The sequence below is a fragment of the Gavia stellata genome, chromosome 3 (genome assembly GCF_030936135.1).
Source record: "Gavia stellata isolate bGavSte3 chromosome 3, bGavSte3.hap2, whole genome shotgun sequence".
In the NCBI taxonomy this organism is placed as follows: domain Eukaryota; kingdom Metazoa; phylum Chordata; class Aves; order Gaviiformes; family Gaviidae; genus Gavia; species Gavia stellata.
The window spans coordinates 350,362-366,238 of NC_082596.1; the positions used below are offsets into that span (position 1 = coordinate 350,362).

The 15,877-nt window shown below is 72.3% G+C and overlaps 1 protein-coding gene across 1 annotated transcript in view; it reads left to right on the forward strand.

Annotated features, from left to right (window-relative positions):
- The first annotated feature begins 509 nt into the window (after positions 1–509).
- Positions 510–15,877, forward strand: part of PLEC (plectin) — a 36,038-nt gene continuing 20,670 nt past the window's right edge. Inside the window, exons 1-15 of the mRNA XM_059815604.1 lie at positions 510–621; positions 3,273–3,334; positions 4,832–4,921; positions 7,069–7,146; positions 7,255–7,347; positions 7,637–7,803; positions 9,273–9,388; positions 9,513–9,619; positions 9,695–9,814; positions 10,575–10,670; positions 10,981–11,108; positions 13,355–13,448; positions 13,546–13,700; positions 13,951–14,257; positions 14,915–14,992. Of these exons, the coding sequence (XP_059671587.1) occupies positions 510–621; positions 3,273–3,334; positions 4,832–4,921; positions 7,069–7,146; positions 7,255–7,347; positions 7,637–7,803; positions 9,273–9,388; positions 9,513–9,619; positions 9,695–9,814; positions 10,575–10,670; positions 10,981–11,108; positions 13,355–13,448; positions 13,546–13,700; positions 13,951–14,257; positions 14,915–14,992 (1,803 nt within the window). The remainder of the gene's footprint in view (positions 622–3,272; positions 3,335–4,831; positions 4,922–7,068; positions 7,147–7,254; positions 7,348–7,636; positions 7,804–9,272; positions 9,389–9,512; positions 9,620–9,694; positions 9,815–10,574; positions 10,671–10,980; positions 11,109–13,354; positions 13,449–13,545; positions 13,701–13,950; positions 14,258–14,914; positions 14,993–15,877) is intronic.

Sequence of the window (15,877 nt, forward strand, 5' to 3'; positions counted from 1 at the left end):
GGGGGGACCAGGGGTCCTGCAGCTCTGGGACATGGGCTTGGGGGTCCCAGACCCCCTGGGCTTGCAGGGCTGGGGGTCCCGAGACCCCCGGGTGTGGGGACCAGGGGTCCTGCAGCTCTGGGACATGGGCTTGGGGGTCCCAGACCCCCTGGGCTTGCAGGGCTGGGGGTCCCGAGGCCCTGGGGTGGGGGGCCGGAGGGTGCTGGCTCCCCGGGGTGCACTGTGGGGTCCCCCCGGGCGGGCGGGTGGGGTCCCTGCCCCATCCCTGCGGCCCCCGAGCGGCTCCCGGGGCGTGGGGAGGAAACAGTTAAGCAGAGCCGTGGGCTCGGGGAGGTTTCCTGTGGGCAGGATCTGTGCCCGGGCGTGGGGAGGGAGGGAGGGGAACCCCAGTCTCCTCCCTGGGGCCGCCCCACACCTCAGCAGGAGGAGGCATCGGGCAGGGACCGGGCTGGCAGAGCGGGAGGCGAGCCGAGCTGCGTCGGTGCTCAGCGCGGGCGGTGGCGGCCACCATGTCCCGGCAGTGGCTGCGCAGCCAGGAGGAGGGTCTGTGTGCGGGGCAGAGGACGGGCTCGGAGGACAACCTCTACCTGGCCGTGCTGAGGGCCTCCGAGGGCAAGAAAGGTAGCGGGAGCCCGCGGCGGTGGGGACGGCGTGGGGCGCGGCAGATGCCCTCCATGAGACCACCCCGCCATCGCATCGGTGTGGGCCCCATCCTGCAGCGTGGGGGACTCGTCCCTGCACTCCGCACTAGGGTGGACTCCCACACTGGGGCGGTGTCCCCGGGAAGGCTGTGGGGCAGACCGCCACACTGGGGCAGTGTCTGTGGCCAGGCTATGGGGCAGACCCACACACTGGGGTGGTGTCCCTGCACAGGCTATGGGGCAGACCCCCCCCCATGCTGGGGCGGTGTCCCCTGGGCAGACTGTGGGGCAGACTCCCACGCTGGGGCGGTGTCCCATGGGAGGCTATGGGGCAGACCCCCATGGTAGGGGGGTGTGTCCCCCAAGCAGGATATGGGGGAGACCCCCATGCTGGGGCGGTGTCCCCTGGGCAGACTGTGGGGCAGACCCCCATGCTGGGGCAGTGTCTGTGGCCAGGCTATGGGGCAGACCCCCACGCTGGGGTGGTGACCCTGCGCAGGCTATGGGACAGACCCCCCCCATGCTGGGGTGGTGTCCCCTGGGCAGACAGTGGGGCAGACCCCCACGCTGGGGCGGTGTCTGTGGCCAGGCTATGGGGCAGACCCCCATGCTGGGGCGGTGTCCCTGCGCAGGCTATGGGGAGCACCGTGGGGCTGGAGCTGGTCACGGGCACAGGGTCCCGTGTCCCACGCTGGCGCCTGTCCCCGTCCACGCCGTGCCAGCGCTGGGCGCGGGTGCTGCCCGCCAGCCCTGCCCGCGGCGGGCGCGAGCACTTCCTCCCACGCCCTGCTCGGCCTGCCTGCGGCATGGCCACGGCCAGTCCCTCGGCGTGCCGCGGGGTGCGCGCTGCCGACCGGGGCTCATCTGGGTGTCGAGGACTTTTCGGGTGCGGGTCCTGCCGGGGCGCACGGCGTGGGAGCGCTCCCCCCTTGGAGCGCATGTACCTGCCGGCCGAGCGTGCCCCACGCTTCCTTCCTTCCTTCCGTGCCGCTGCCGCTCCCCGGCCCTCGCTTCCCCGCTCGTCGCGCCCCGGCCCTGCCGCCGAGCCACCTGTGGGCTCCTGCCACCGGCGTCCCACGGGGACGGGGTGCCCGCTGTCCCTGGGTGCTGGTGCACTCCGCTGGGAAGAGTGGGTGTCGCTGGGCGCCGTGGGGGCAGATCCCAGCATGCTCCGGCGGGGCGAGACTGGGCACGCGCCACCCCGGCCCCACCGGATCGCTGCGGCCATGGGGCAGGGGGGTGTTGCGGAGGGGCGGCCATGGTGCCAGTGGCGTTGCCCCACGTGCCCAGGGCATCCCCTCCCGCCACCAAACCCTCCTCGGCGCGGCGCTGGGTCCAGCACTGGCCGCCCCGGCCTCAGCGGTGATGCTGAGGGGGCGAGGAGGGCGAGCTGCTCCCCGTAGGGAGCTGGGGTGGGTGCTCCTTAGCGGGATGCACAGGATGGGTGCTCGCTAGCGGGGGGACCGGGCCGTGGGGTGTGGCAGCGCCAGCCCGGCCGTGTCAGCCATCCTGGTCCCTAATGACAGGGCAGCGGGCAGGGAGTGCCCGTGAGTCACGGCCCCGCAGCCCTGCCTGCCGCAGGGGACACCCTGCCCGCCCCGCGGGGACTCCCGGGGCTCTGCCCGCAGGAGAGCCACCGCGGCCATCGCCCTGGGCCGGGGCCTGGGGGGTCCCTGTGGGTGCCCCCGGAGGAGCCGACCCAGGGCCGAGGCTCGACAGCCCCCGGGCATCTCCCCACCCCACAGGGCAGCGTCCGACCATCCGTCTCTGCCCCGGAGCTCCGCTGGGACTGGGCAGGCGGCACCGGGGCTGTGCCAGGGCAGGCACCCCGTGGGCTCAGCCCCAGCCGTACCCATCCCACTCGGGCCGTGCGCACAGCGCCGGCGGCTGCGCCGGTGCAGACGCCCCATGGGCTCATCCCGATCCCGTACCGTCCCACTCGGGGCGAATGCGGCGTGCCTGGGGCGGTGTTGGTGCAGACTCTCCGTGGGCTCAGCCCCACCCCAGACACCCGTGGGCTCAGCCCCACCCCAGACAGCCACGGCTGGGGCTGCGCAGGCGGCGCTCGGGGCTGTGTCGGTGCAGGCTCGCCGTGGGCTCATCCTGATCCCGTACCTGTGTTGCGTGGGGCGAACGTGCCGTGCCTGGGGCTGCGCCGGGGCAGACGCCCCGTGGGCTCGACCCCACCCCAGACACATCCACTGGGGTGAATGCGCAGCGCCTGCGGCCGTGCTGGGGCAGAACCCCGTGGGTTCGTCCCTCTCCTGTACGCATCCCACTCAGCCGTGCACACAGCGCCGGGGGTCACCGGTGCGGCCCCCTGGGCTGCCCGCTGTGGTTCGGGGGCTCAGGGCAGGGCTGGGCACCCCCCGGCATTGCTCCTCGCAGGCATTGCTCAGCATTGCTCAGGCTGCGGTGGTGCAGGCACGCAGGGCCCGATCCACGTTAACTGTTTCCTTCCCCTTGCACGCCCCGTGACTCACCGCGGCTCCCCAGAGCGGTTGGCTCATCATTTCCTCCACCGGTGCTCCTGCCAGCCGTGCCGCCGGCGGGGCCCCGTTCCTGATGGCAGCACCCCTGCGCTGGGAACCCCTGTGCCGCCGGCTCACCTCGCCTTCTCCTCTCTTGCAGATGAGCGAGACCGGGTCCAGAAGAAAACCTTCACCAAATGGGTCAACAAGCACCTCATCAAGGTACGGGCACGCGCCGCCTCCTGCAGACCCTGACTGTCCCGGCGGAAAGTCCCGGGGAGGCTGTGCCGGCTGTGCCGCTGGCAGCGCCCAGCTCCTGGCACTGGAGCATCCCCAGCCGCATCCCCACCATGGCAGCACAGCAGAGCACCACAGGATGTGGGCGGCGGAGGCCCCCGGCAGCGCTGTGCCGGCACAGCCTCTCCGGCTGCCTGTACACCAGTGCTCCTGCCGCCACGGCAGCAGGCAGGCAGCGGTCGAGGCCGCTCGGCTGCCTCCGTGGGGAGGCTCTGCTCCGGCCTGCAGCGGGGCTAGCGGCAGCACCGGGGCCCTCGCGGGCAGGAGCTGCTTGCCCTGCCTCCCCGCTTCCCCTGCCCGGCTGTGCCGGGGGGCTGTGCCGTCCCGTGGCTGTGCCGGGCGTTGGGCCAGGCCGGGAGTTGCCAGCCGCCCCCTCCCACGCACGCCGGCAAGCGCTGTGCCAGCTGCAGGAGGGGATGGTGCTCTGGCCCCGGGCACGAAGGGACCTTTCCTGGGCTTTGATGCAGAGTTTGGCATCTCTGCCGGGCTCCCTGCCTGCGCCCCCTCTGCCCCGCACCGGGGTGCCCACGCCCTTCCTGCCTGTCCCGGGGCGGCCATGCCCACGGTGCTGCCTGTGCTCGGCAGCGCCTGCACCGCGTCCTCCCGTCCTGCCCCGCGCTCCTGTCTCCGGTGGTGCCTCTCTCCCCACTCCTTCCCTGGGCCGCCCAGCTGAACCCCGCCAGGGCCCCGCCAGCGTGCCGGTGCCTGTCCCGGCCGCACGGCGGGCAGAGCCCCACGTCAGCGCCTGGCACGCGCCGAGACGTCTCCGCAGCCCCCGCGCGCGGACGTGTCCCCGCATGCTGGGCACCCACCCCCGCGGCATCCATGCTGCGGCAGTGGTGCTGGCGCAGGGTGCCGCTGCCCGGGGCGGGTCCTGGCCGCCCCCTGCCCACCCCGGGGCTGTCTCCTCTCCGCTGCCTCTCCTAACCTCTCTCTCTTCTCTCTGCCTCTCCCCGCGCAGCACTGGCGAGCAGAGGTAGGTCTCTCCCTCTCCGGCTGCCCCTGCCATGCTCTTTCTCTTCTCACACCGACCCCTCCCCGTGCCGGGGCCGGACCCCGCGGCTGCCGGCATGGTGGGCAGCGGGTCTGACCCCTGAGGCTGCCGGCATGGTGGGCAGCGCGTCCCTGTGCATGGCAGAGCGACGCCGGATCCTGCCCGACTGTTGCTCCGCGGGGCACGGGGGGGGGGGATCCGCTGGTGTGTGCTGGTGGGACACGGGGTTGGGGACACCGGGCTGTGCTTGGGGACGTGTGTGAGCACCCGCTGCACAGGGGGACGACGACGCTGGGCTCCCACCCTGGCTGCCCCATTTCGGTGCCAGCTGGCATGGGGCCAGGGGGGCAGGAGAGCGGGGGGTTCTGGGGCTCTGCAGGGCTCGGCTGCCCCCCGGCACCCCCATAACGCCATCCCCGTCCCCACAGGCGCAGCGTCACGTCAACGACCTCTACGAGGACCTGCGGGATGGACACAATCTCATCTCGCTGCTGGAGGTGCTCTCGGGGGACACACTGGTAGGTGTCGCGCCGACCCTGCTGCCGCACCGCTGCCGCCCCGCTCCCCCGCGCCGGCTCCGCGTGCCGGGACCCTCCGGCTGCCGGCCGTCCCATCCTCTGCTTCCTGCATCTGCCTCCCACCCCTCTCCCGCTTGGCCTCTCCCCCGGCTTTGGTCCCATCCCAGAGAGCTGCCCGGCACCCTGCCGGAGCGCCCCGAGCCCCGCTGGCACAGCCGCCCCCCTCCGTCCCGCAGCCCCTCCGGCCCCACCGCGGCTTCTAACGCCCGGACGTCTCTTTGCTTTGGTGAACTCTCTGCTTCTCTGCGCTGGGCTCCTGTTGGCGGGTCTGCCCTGACCGTCCCCCTCCGGCCTTTGCCTCCTTCCTCTCTTTGCACTGCTCTGGCCGGGCAGCCGAGGGAGCGCGACGTGATCAGGAACTTGCGGTTGGTGAGTGGTTCTGCCGTTTGCTCTCCGCATGGCCCCGCATGGTGAGCGCCCGCCGCGGCGACCGGGAGATGCTCCACCACCGGCGCGGCTGCACCGTTCCGTCCCGGTGCGGGTGCGGAGGAGAGGTGTCACCGCGTGCTGTGCCGGGGGAGGCGCGTAGGCACCCCAGGGTGCTCTGGCAGCGGGGTCAGCCGGGGCGCCCGCAGCTGAGCGCCGGCTAGGGCGGGTTTTGCTGGGCTGGGCCTCGCCTGCAGTGGCAAGATAGGAGCGCGGCATGGCGGGGAGCCGTGCCGCAGGGCTAGAACTCCCACGGGGCCGTAGCTGGGCTGTGGCTTCTGGCACTGCGGCGAGATGTGCCGCCCGGCTCCCTGCTCCTCGGGGCTGCCGGAGGTCCCGGGACACTCGGCAAGGGGGATGGCGCTGCGGCCGCTGACCCCCCTGGGTCTGCCAGGGCCAGACCCTGCCCTGACCGGCTGGGTTTCCCTCGTGCCCCATAGCCATGGGGCGTGGGGCGGAAGAGACCCTGGGCCATCGCTGCACGGCATGTGGGGGGCTCAGCGGCTCCCCGGCCCCTCCTGCAGCCAGGTTGGGCGCAGCCGCTGCCGGTGGAGGTCGGGCCTCGCCGCGGGGCCGGTGGGTGTGGGGGGATCTGTCCGGGCAGGAGCGGCCCCGCGGGGGCTGCCCAGGGGACCCCAGCCGGGGACCCGCAGGGGTGGGGAGGTTCCTGCTGGGGGGGTCACCCAGCATGGTGACACCTGGTCTCTGCCGCCGGGCAAAACCGGAGCGTGCTGGGGAGCCGTGTGCTGCCTCCAGCATGGCCGCGAGGAGCTGGCGAGGGCAGGGACAGCGGTGCCGCCGGGATGCCGCAGGCAGGGGCAGAGCAGGGCTGGGCTGCGCGGTGTGGCCAGCTGTGCCTGCGCCGCGGGGCCGGCGCTGCTGCGTGGCGGAGGAAGCGCAGGTGCAGGGTCTGGCGGCGAGGCTGGCCGTGCTCGCCATTGTTCGGGCGGGCAGCGCTTCCTGCCCGCAGCCCCGTGGGACGGGCAGAGGATTTCCTGGCGGGTCCGCGCTGCCCGCTCCCTTCTGCGCGGGCGCTGCCTGGACAGGGGCGTGGGGCGCGGTGGCACCTTGGCCGGGACCGTCTCGGCGGGGGGGGGGCACAGGCCCCCATCCTGGCACCAGCTCCCTGCGGCGATGGGGTGCCCGGTGCCTGCATTCCTCCTGCCTGTCCCGCCTGCGCAGGCAGCTGCCGCATTTCGGGCAGGGGCTGGTGCTCGGCGCGGTGGCCTGGGGAGGGGCTGGGGCCCCGGGACGGATGCCGTGGGGAGCAGGGCTGCCGCACAGGGGTGCAGCAGGCACCGCTCTCGCACCGCGCCTGGCGCTTGGCTTCCCTTGGCGTGGCAGCCGGTGGCCCCGGCGCTGCAGGGCGGCGTGGCCCTGCCGGGGCCGGGGGCAGTTTGGGCTAGGCTGGCCCCGGCCGATGGCTTTGCGGGGGGAGAGGCGGGGGCTGTCCCCTTCCTGGCGGGAGCAAAGTGCGGAGGGCGTGTGACATCGGCATGTGCAGTGCCGGGAGGGGCTGGGCTGGCGCACGGGGTGGGCCGTGGCGCTCGGTGCCGAGCATCGCTCGAGTGCGCGGGTGAGCCAGGGGGTGGCGGGGCCGGGTCCCGGCGGGGCTGTGCCGGGTGGGGGCCGCGGCTCATCGCCCCTCGCTCTCCCCGCAGCCCCGGGAGAAGGGCAGGATGCGCTTCCACAAGCTGCAGAACGTGCAGATCGCTCTCAACTACCTGAAGCATCGCCAGGTGAGGAGGGGTCGCGGGGCTGCCGGGCTGGCGGGACCCCCCGGGGACCCCCGGGGCTGGGGCACGCTCTCCACCCTCCCTGCAGCACCGTGTGCCTTGGCCTCACAGGTGAAGCTGGTCAACATCCGCAACGATGACATTGCCGATGGCAACCCCAAGCTGACGCTGGGGCTCATCTGGACCATCATCCTCCACTTCCAGGTGAGCCCAGAGCCCCGGGGCCCGGCACAGGCACACGCCGTGCCGCGGCCTGGGGGGAATGTGGCGGTGGCGGGGCTGGGGGCGGTGGTGGCGGTGCCGGCAGGCCGGGGCTCTGCAGCGCTCCTGGTGCCGGTTTGGTCCCCGTGTCGGGCAGGAGCGGAGCAGTGGTGGGGCCGGGGCATCACCGGCAGAGGCTGCGGTGGAGAAGGTGGCAGCCGCCACGGAGCGAGCGCGCCCGTGCACGGTGGGAGCCGGCGGATGGGCCGGTGTAACTCCCCTGTCCCGGCAGATCTCGGACATCCAGGTGACGGGGCAGTCGGAGGACATGACGGCCAAGGAGAAGCTGCTGCTCTGGTCCCAGCGGATGGTGGAGGACTACCAGGGCCTGCGCTGCGACAACTTCACCACCAGCTGGCGGGACGGGCGCCTCTTCAACGCCATCATCCACCGGCACAAGTAGGTAGAGCGGAGCCGGGTCTGCCCCTCGACACCGCCTGTGGGTGCAGCGCGCCGGGCTGGCCGGGGCGGGCAGTGCTGTACCCCGCTGCGGGCACGGAGCGGGCGGCAGGGACCCGGCACCCCCAGCCCCGTCCCCGTGGCACCAAGCCTCCCTTGGCACAACCGTCCCTGGCTCAGGCTCCTGGGGGAGCCGGGGCTGCCGGCCCCCGTGGTGGGGAGAGCAGCCCCGGGGGCTGCGGAGGACCCGGCTCTGGTGCTGGCAGGATTTGGCCCCTTGCAGCAGCCGGCGGTGCAGGGTGATGCCATGCGTGGGGCAGGCGCGTGCTCACTGGGACCAGCCGCCGGTGGGGCCAGCCGCGCTGATCCCGTTTTGGGGTGACGCAGGCACGTGCTCCTGACAAATCCCAGCCCATCGGCCTGTGCTGGCAGCACCGTGGCGGCACGGGGAGCCGCGGCGGCTTAGCCACCTTCCCACGCTCCCACCCGACCTGCCGACCCGTTGCCTGCGTGGGCAGGCGGGTGCTGACCCCCCCAGGCGGTGGGCACTGTGCCTTCCGCAGCGTGCCGGGGCGCAGGCGGGCAGGCCCCCGCGGGCTCTGCCAGGTCTGCTGCGCGCCTTTGGGGAGCGCAAGTACGTGCAGGCGTGCCGCGCCCGTGCAGGGTGGGAGGAGGCACCCGTGCCGTGCCGCGCCTCGCCGTGCCGCACTCTGCACCAAGTCGCCACCGCGGCAGGAGCTCACCAACCGCTGCACCGAGCTCGGTCCCACCATGGAGCGGAGCGGGCGGCATCGGGCCAGGAAGCAGCCGCGGCAGCGTGGCGCAGGGAGCTTGGCGCGGGCTCTGCTGGGGGCGGAGGATGGGGTGGTGATGGTCTGCGAAGACGTTCCTGAGTGCCCGGTGGCCCCCGGCATCAGCGGCTCCTTCTACTCCGTCCAGCACAGCCTGCGCCTCAGGGAGCTGTAGGCACCGGGCTGGGACCCCCCGCCGGGCTGGGGGGCTGGGGCTGCTGCCTGCCCCACGGGGACATGGGGCACTGCCCGCTCCCGGGGTCGGCACAGGGACACGGGGGGCACTGCCTGCTCCGGGGTCTGTCCGTGCTCAGGGCCGTCGGGGCGTCCCTGGCTCCCGGCGCCCGTGGCCGGGTGTGGGGGTCTCGCCAGCCACCGGTGCCCCTGGAGCACGGTGTGGGTGTGCAGGGCGTGGGGTGGCTCGGCAGAGGTGCAGGCAGCGCAGGCAGCCCCTGGGGGGGTTGGACGCGCCGTCTCCGGGGTTTCTCCAAACAGCCGGCGCCCACGCCTGCTGGAAACCTGCGCCGTGGGGCAGGGCAGGCGGAGGGTGCTGCCTGCGGTCCCCGGCCCCACCGTCTGCCTGGCTCGGCGGGAGAGCGGCCGCCGGCGCGGCCCCTGCCCCCAGCTGCTGCGGGGTCCCTGGCGGGACCCCCGCTGACCCGTCCCCGCTGCCCGCAGGCCCATGCTGATCGACATGAACCGGGTGTACCGCCAGAGCAACCTGGAGAACCTGGACCAGGCCTTCACCGTGGCCGAGCGGGACCTGGGGGTGACGCGCCTGCTGGACCCCGAAGGTATGGGCAGAGGGACGCAGCTGCGAGGGGACAGCGTCCCAGGGGGGCCCACGCCGCAGAGCCCCCATCCCTCCCCGCCCCGGGGTCCCGCGTCCCCCCACCCGACCGCCCTCCCTCTCCGCAGACGTGGACGTGCCCCAGCCGGACGAGAAGTCCATCATCACCTACGTCTCCTCGCTCTACGACGCCATGCCCCGCGTGCCCGAGGTGCAGGACGGTGTCAAGGCCAACGTGAGTATGGGGGCCGGGGAGCATCGGCGTCCCCCCACGGCGGGCGCCCGGCCCCACGCGCTTCCCTCCGCCCAGGAGCTGCAGCTGCGCTGGCAGGAGTACTACGAGGTGGTGACGCTGCTGCTGCAGTGGATCCGCCAGCACACCGTCCTCTTCGAGGAGCGCCGCTTCCCCGCCAGCTACGAGGAGATCGAGGTGAGGGAGCCGGGACGGTGCTGTGGCACTGGCAGGGGATGAAAGGCCCCGGTGAGCTGTGCCGGTGCCCGGGGAGATGCTTGGCGGTGGCCCAGCTGGCTGGTGGCCCGGCCGTGGGCTGGCTCATGCCGTGGCGAGTCCTCCTGGTGTGGGCAACCCCGGGCCGGCACGCACCCAGCCCTGCCGTGCTGCAAGCTCATGCCGGCCTCGGGGCTGCGTGGCTCTGCAGGGAACGGGGAGACCCGGCTGCGGCCGCGGCACTGCCTGTCCCTGAGCCCGCCACCGGTCCCAGCCCCAGCTGGGTCCACGCAGCCTGGCCCTGGGGGGCTGTGGGGCAGGGAGGGCTTGGTGCCGGTGCCGGTGCCGGCTGAGAGGGGCTGGGGAGCAGGCAGCTGTGCCGCGGCAGAGCCGGGGCGCCCCGGGCAGGGAGGGCCTCTCTGACTCACTCTTTCCAGGCTCCGCGTGAGTCACCAGTGGCAAACACCAGCTCCCCGCCCGGCCCTTTCCTTCCCGCCAGCTCCACACGCATGGAAAATGGAGGGGGGGGAATTGCTCGAGCTGCCCCCTCCCACCCCTAGCCCCTGCTCAGCTGGCCCCGGCTGCACCCCCACGGCCCACGCGCCGCCGGCGGCTGGGACGGACTGCCGGCAGCGCCAGCCTGGCAGGCAGAGGGGTCCCAGCCCCTGGCCCGTGCCCGCAGCGGGGTGTCGTGCTGCCCGGGGGTCCGTGCTGCCCGCCTCAGCCGCCCCCCTCTCGGCAGATCCTCTGGCGCCAGTTCCTGAAGTTCAAGGAGACGGAGCTCCCGGCCAAGGAGGCCGACAAGAACCGCTCCAAGGCCATCTTCCAGTCCCTGGAGGTGAGCGGTACCTGCCGCCGGCCGTGCCTGGGGGGCCGGGGTGCTGGGGTCCCAAGGGGCTGGGGGTCCTGGGGGTCCCAGGGGTCCGGGGTCCTGGGCACTGGGGGGTACTGGGGAGCTGGGGGTCCCGCAGCAGTCCTTGGCACGCCCCGCCGTCTCCGTGCCGGGGTGGAGGCTGTCCCGCGCCTCTCCCATCTCACGGCTCCGGCGTGGAGCAGCCGAGACGTGGCACCCGCGGCCGGGGTCCCCCCCGCCCGCCCCTGCCCGGGGGTGCCGGGGCCGCTGGTCTGACGAGCCCGGGGGGGCGCAGGGCGCGGTGCAGTCCGGGCAGCTGAAGGTGCCCCCCGGGTACCACCCGCTGGACGTGGAGAAGGAATGGGGGAAGCTGCACGTGGCCGTGCTGGAGCGGGAGAAGCTGCTGCGGGCCGAGTTCGAGAGGCGAGTTCGGGGGGGGGGTGCGGCTGGGGGGGGCTGGGGGGGGCTGGAGAGGGGGGCTGGGGGGGGCTGGAGGGGGGGGGATTGGGGGGGCTGAAGAGGGGGGCTGGGGGGGGTGAAGGGGGCTGGAAGGGGGGACTGGGGGGGGCTGGGGGGGGCTGGCACCCGCTTCCCCGTCCGCGCAGCCGAGCCGCTGGGCCGGGCCGGGTGGGGTGGGGTGTCCCGGCCCCCCCGTCCCGCGGTGCGTGAGTCACCGACCGCCTCCGGGAAGCCAGCGCGGCCGCCGGCCCCGGGCGCGGTTCGGCACGGCACGGCACGGCACGGCTCGGGTCGGCTCGGCACGGCACGGCACGGCACGGCACGGCTCGGCACGTCGGGGCAGCCAGGAGCCGGTGGCCGTCCCGCGGCCCGGGGTCCGCTGTGCCTCCGGCTCCGCGCCCCGTCCCAGCCCGGCAGCGCGGGCGGGAGAGGGCGGGGCGTGGCGGGGCGTGGCCGGGCGGGGCGTGGCCGGGCGGGGCGTGGCGGGGCGTGGCGTGGCGTGGCCGGGCGGGGCGGGGCGAGCGGCGGTGGGACGGGGCCGGGGAGCGGGACCGGGAGCAGGGGCGGGATCCGGGTCTGCGGGTGGGGGTCCGAGCTGGGCCGGCACAGGGTGTCTGCGGGGCGGGCGGGAATGGGGTGGGTGCTGTGCGGGAATGGGATGGGTGCTGTGCGGGAATGGGGTGGGTGCTGTGCGGGAATGGGGTGGGTGCTGTGCGGGAATGGGATGGGTGCTGTGCAGGAATGGGGTGGGTGCTGTGCGGGAATGGGATGGGTGCTGTGCGGGAATGGGGTGGGTGCTGTGTGGGAATGGGATGGGTGCTGTGCGGGAATGGGGTCGGTGCTGTGCGGGAATGGGATCGGTGCTGTGCAGAGAATGGGATGGGTGCTGTGCGGGAATGGGGTCGGTGCTGTGTGGGAATGGGATGGGTGCTGTGCAGGGAATGAGATGGGTGCTGTGCGGGAATGGGGTCGGTGCTGTGTGGGAATGGGATGGGTGCTGTGCAGGGAATGAGATGGGTGCTGTGCGGGAATGGGGTCGGTGCTGTGTGGGAATGGGATCGGTGCTGTGCAGGGAATGGGATGGGTGCTGTGCGGGAATGGAGTCGGTGCTGTGCGGGAATGGAGTCGGTGCTGTGTGGGAATGGGGTCGGTGCTGTGTGGGAATGGGATCGGTGCTGTGCGGGAATGGGATTGGTGCTGTGCAGGGAATGGGGTCGGTACTGTGCGGGAATGGGGTCCATGCTGTGTGGGAATGGGATCGGTGCTGTGCAGGAATGGGGTCCATGCTGTGTGGGAATGGGATGGGTGCTGTGCGGGAATGGGATGGGTGCTGTGCGGGAATGGGGTCCATGCTGTGTGGGAATGGGATCGGTGCTGTGCAGGGAATGGGATCAGTGCTGTGCGGGAATGGGGCCGGTGCTGTGCGGGAATGGGATCAGTGCTGTGCGGGAATGGGAGGGTCCATGCTGCATGGGAATAGGATCGGTGCTGTGCGGGTTGGGAGCTGGGCTGTGCAGGGACAGGATCGGTGCTGTGCGGGAATGGGGTCCGTGCTGTGCAGGAATGGGATCGGTGCTATGCGGGGAATGGGATCGGTGCTGTGCGGGGTGCGAGCTGGGCTGTGCAAGGACAGGATCTGTGCTGTGTGGGGACAGGATCTGTGCTGTGAAGGGAATGGGATCGGTGCTGTGCAGGGACAGGATCCATGCTGTGTGGGGTGGGATCCGTGCTGTGTGGGGCAGGAGCTGGGCTGTGCGGGGACAGGATCCGTGCTGTGTGGAGCGGGATCCGTGCTGTGCAGGGAATGGGATTTGTGCTGTGCAGGGACGGGATCCGTGCTGCGTGATGGCGGGATCCGTGCTGTGCAGGGACTGGGATCCATGCTGTTCAGGGGACAGGATCCATGCTGTGCAGGGACAGGATCCATGCTGTTCAGGGGACGGGATCCATGCTGTGCAGGGACAGGATCCATGCTGTGAGGGACGGGATCCTTGCTGCGTGGGGCTTGATCCGTGCTGTGCAGGGACGGGATCCGTGCTGCATGATGGCGGGATGATGCATGTTGTGCAGGGACAGGATCCATGCTGTGCAGGGACAGGATCCATGCCATGCATGGACAGGATCGGTGCCCCATGGGGCAGGATCTGTGCCGTGCATGGATGGGGTCGGTGCCTGCGTGCCGACCCCAGCCCTGCCGTCTCCCTGCGCAGGCTGGAGCGGCTGCAGCGCATCGTCAGCAAGCTGCAGATGGAGTCGGGGCTCTGCGAGGAGCAGCTCAACCAGGCTGACACCCTGCTCCAGTCGGTGAGCGGCTGCTCCGGGGCCACGGTGGGGGGGACCGGTGGGGCGCGGGGCCCTGACCGTGCCCCTAACCGTGCTCTTGACTGTCCTCCGTCCCCAGGATGTGCGGCTGCTGAACGCGGGGAAGCCGCCTCAGAAGGCGGCCGAGATCGAGCGGGACCTGGACAAGGCAGACGCCATGATCCGGCTGCTCTTCAACGACGTGCAGACCCTCAAGGATGGCCGGCACCCGCAGGGGGAGCAGATGTACCGCAGGTACGGCCGCGCTGGGGGCCGGTGCCACCGTGGCATGCCCCGCGCAGGGCACCCTGGCGCTCGCCTGGCTGTGGCAGCAGCCCACGTCCTGTGCCCACCATGTCCCCCACGCCTGCCACATCTCCTGCGCTCCCCAAGCCCCCCATGCCCACCATGTCCCCCATGCTCCCCAAGCCTCCCGTGCCCCCCATGTCCCCCAAGCGCCCCACGCTCTCCGTGCCCCCTGTGCCAACGCACCGCCTGCCCGCAGGGTGTACCGCCTGCACGAGCGCCTGGTGGCCATCCGCACAGAGTACAACCTGCGGCTCAAGTCGGGCGCGCCGGCGGCGGCGGTGACAGTGCCACTGGGGCAGCGGCCGCGGCAGGAGCTGGACGAGGCCACGCTGCGGTACCTGCAGGACCTGCTGGCCTGGGTGGAGGAGAACCAGCGGCGGCTGGAGGCGGCCGAGTGGGGCGTGGACCTGCCCACCGTGGAGTCCCACCTGGGCAGCCACCGTGGCCTCCACCACTCCATCGAGGAGTTCCGCACCAAGATCGAGCGGGCGCGGGCCGACGAGGTGAGCCGCCCACTGTGGAGTCCCCCGGGGCTGCCCCCACTCCTGCTCCTGGGGGTCCCCGAGGCCCCTGGGGCTGCCCCCACCCCTGCTCCTTGGGGTCCCCGAGGCACGCAGGGCTGTCCCTGCCCTGTTCCCGGGGGTCTCCGAGGTGCCGTGGCTGCACGCAGGCTGGCGGGGGGCTCTGGGAAGAGCAACCCAGCCCAGGCCCCCTCGGCCCGCCCCGGCTCCAGCTCTGCCCCACCGGAGCCCACTCTGGAGCCCCTCTGTGCCCTGGGACGTCCTGGACGGTTAGGGGTCACGGTGCCCCAAGGGCACCCTGCTGCCCCCCCCCGCACCTCATGCCCCAGGGCTGCCCCCCAACTGCCTGCTGCCCTCCCCTGTGCCCCACCTTCAGCCCCCTGGCGCTCCGGGCGGGGGGATCGGCAATGGGAGCGGGCACTGCCCCCGGTGCAGAGGGGCTGCCGGGGCTGGCGCTGGTCCGTCCTGCACCCTGCGGAGACCCGCACGGCTCTGGGCGCTGCCACGGTGCTCCCTGGTGTTAGCATCCCTCCCCAGACCCTGCTGTCGGGAGACCGGGGTGCTCTGGGGAGGCCGGGGAGCTGCTGTCCCCAGGGGGTGCGTCAGGAGGTCCCTGCGCTCACGGCATGTCTCCCCCAGGCACAGCTCTCCCCCGGCCCCCGAAATGCCTACCGGGAGTGCCTGGGCAAGCTGGACCTGCAGTACGCCAAGCTGCTGGTGAGGATCCGGGCTGAGGTGGGGGGTGACGGGGGGGCACGGGACAGGAGACCTGCAGGGGCAAGGATGTATGACACTGCGGAGATGTGCAGGGAGGAGGATGCAGGACATGGGGGAGATGTGCAGGGAGGAGGATGCAGGACATGGGGGAGATGTGCAGGGAGGAGGATGCAGGACATGGGGGAGATGTGCAGGGAGGAGGATGCAGGACATGGGGGAGATGTGCAGGGAGGAGGATGCAGGACATGGGGGAGATGTGCAGGGAGGAGGATGCAGGACACGGGGGAGATGTGCGGGGATGAGGATGCAGGACATGGGGGGCGATGTGCAGGGAGATGTGCAGGGAAGAGGATGCAGGACACGGGGGAGATGTGCGGGGAGGAGGATGCAGGACATGGGGGAGATGTGCAGGGAGGAGGATGCAGGACATGGGGGAGACAGCGGGGAGGAGGATGCAGGACATGGGGGAGATGTGCAGGGAGGAGGATGCAGGACACGGGGGAGATGTGCGGGGATGAGGATGCAGGACATGGGGGGCGATGTGCAGGGAGATGTGCAGGGAAGAGGATGCAGGACACGGGGGAGATGTGCGGGGAGGAGGATGCAGGACATGGGGGAGATGTGCAGGGAGGAGGATGCAGGACATGGGGGAGACAGCGGGGAGGAGGATGCAGGACATGGGGGAGATGTGCAGGGAGGAGGATGCAGGACATGGGGGAGATGTGCAGGGAGGAGGATGCAGGACATGGGGGAGATGTGCAGGGAGGAGGATGCAGGACATGGGGGAGACAGCGGGGAGGAGGATGCAGGACATGGGGGAGATGTGCAGGGAGGAGGATGCAGGACATGGGGGAAATGTGCGGGGAGGAGGATGCAGGACATGGG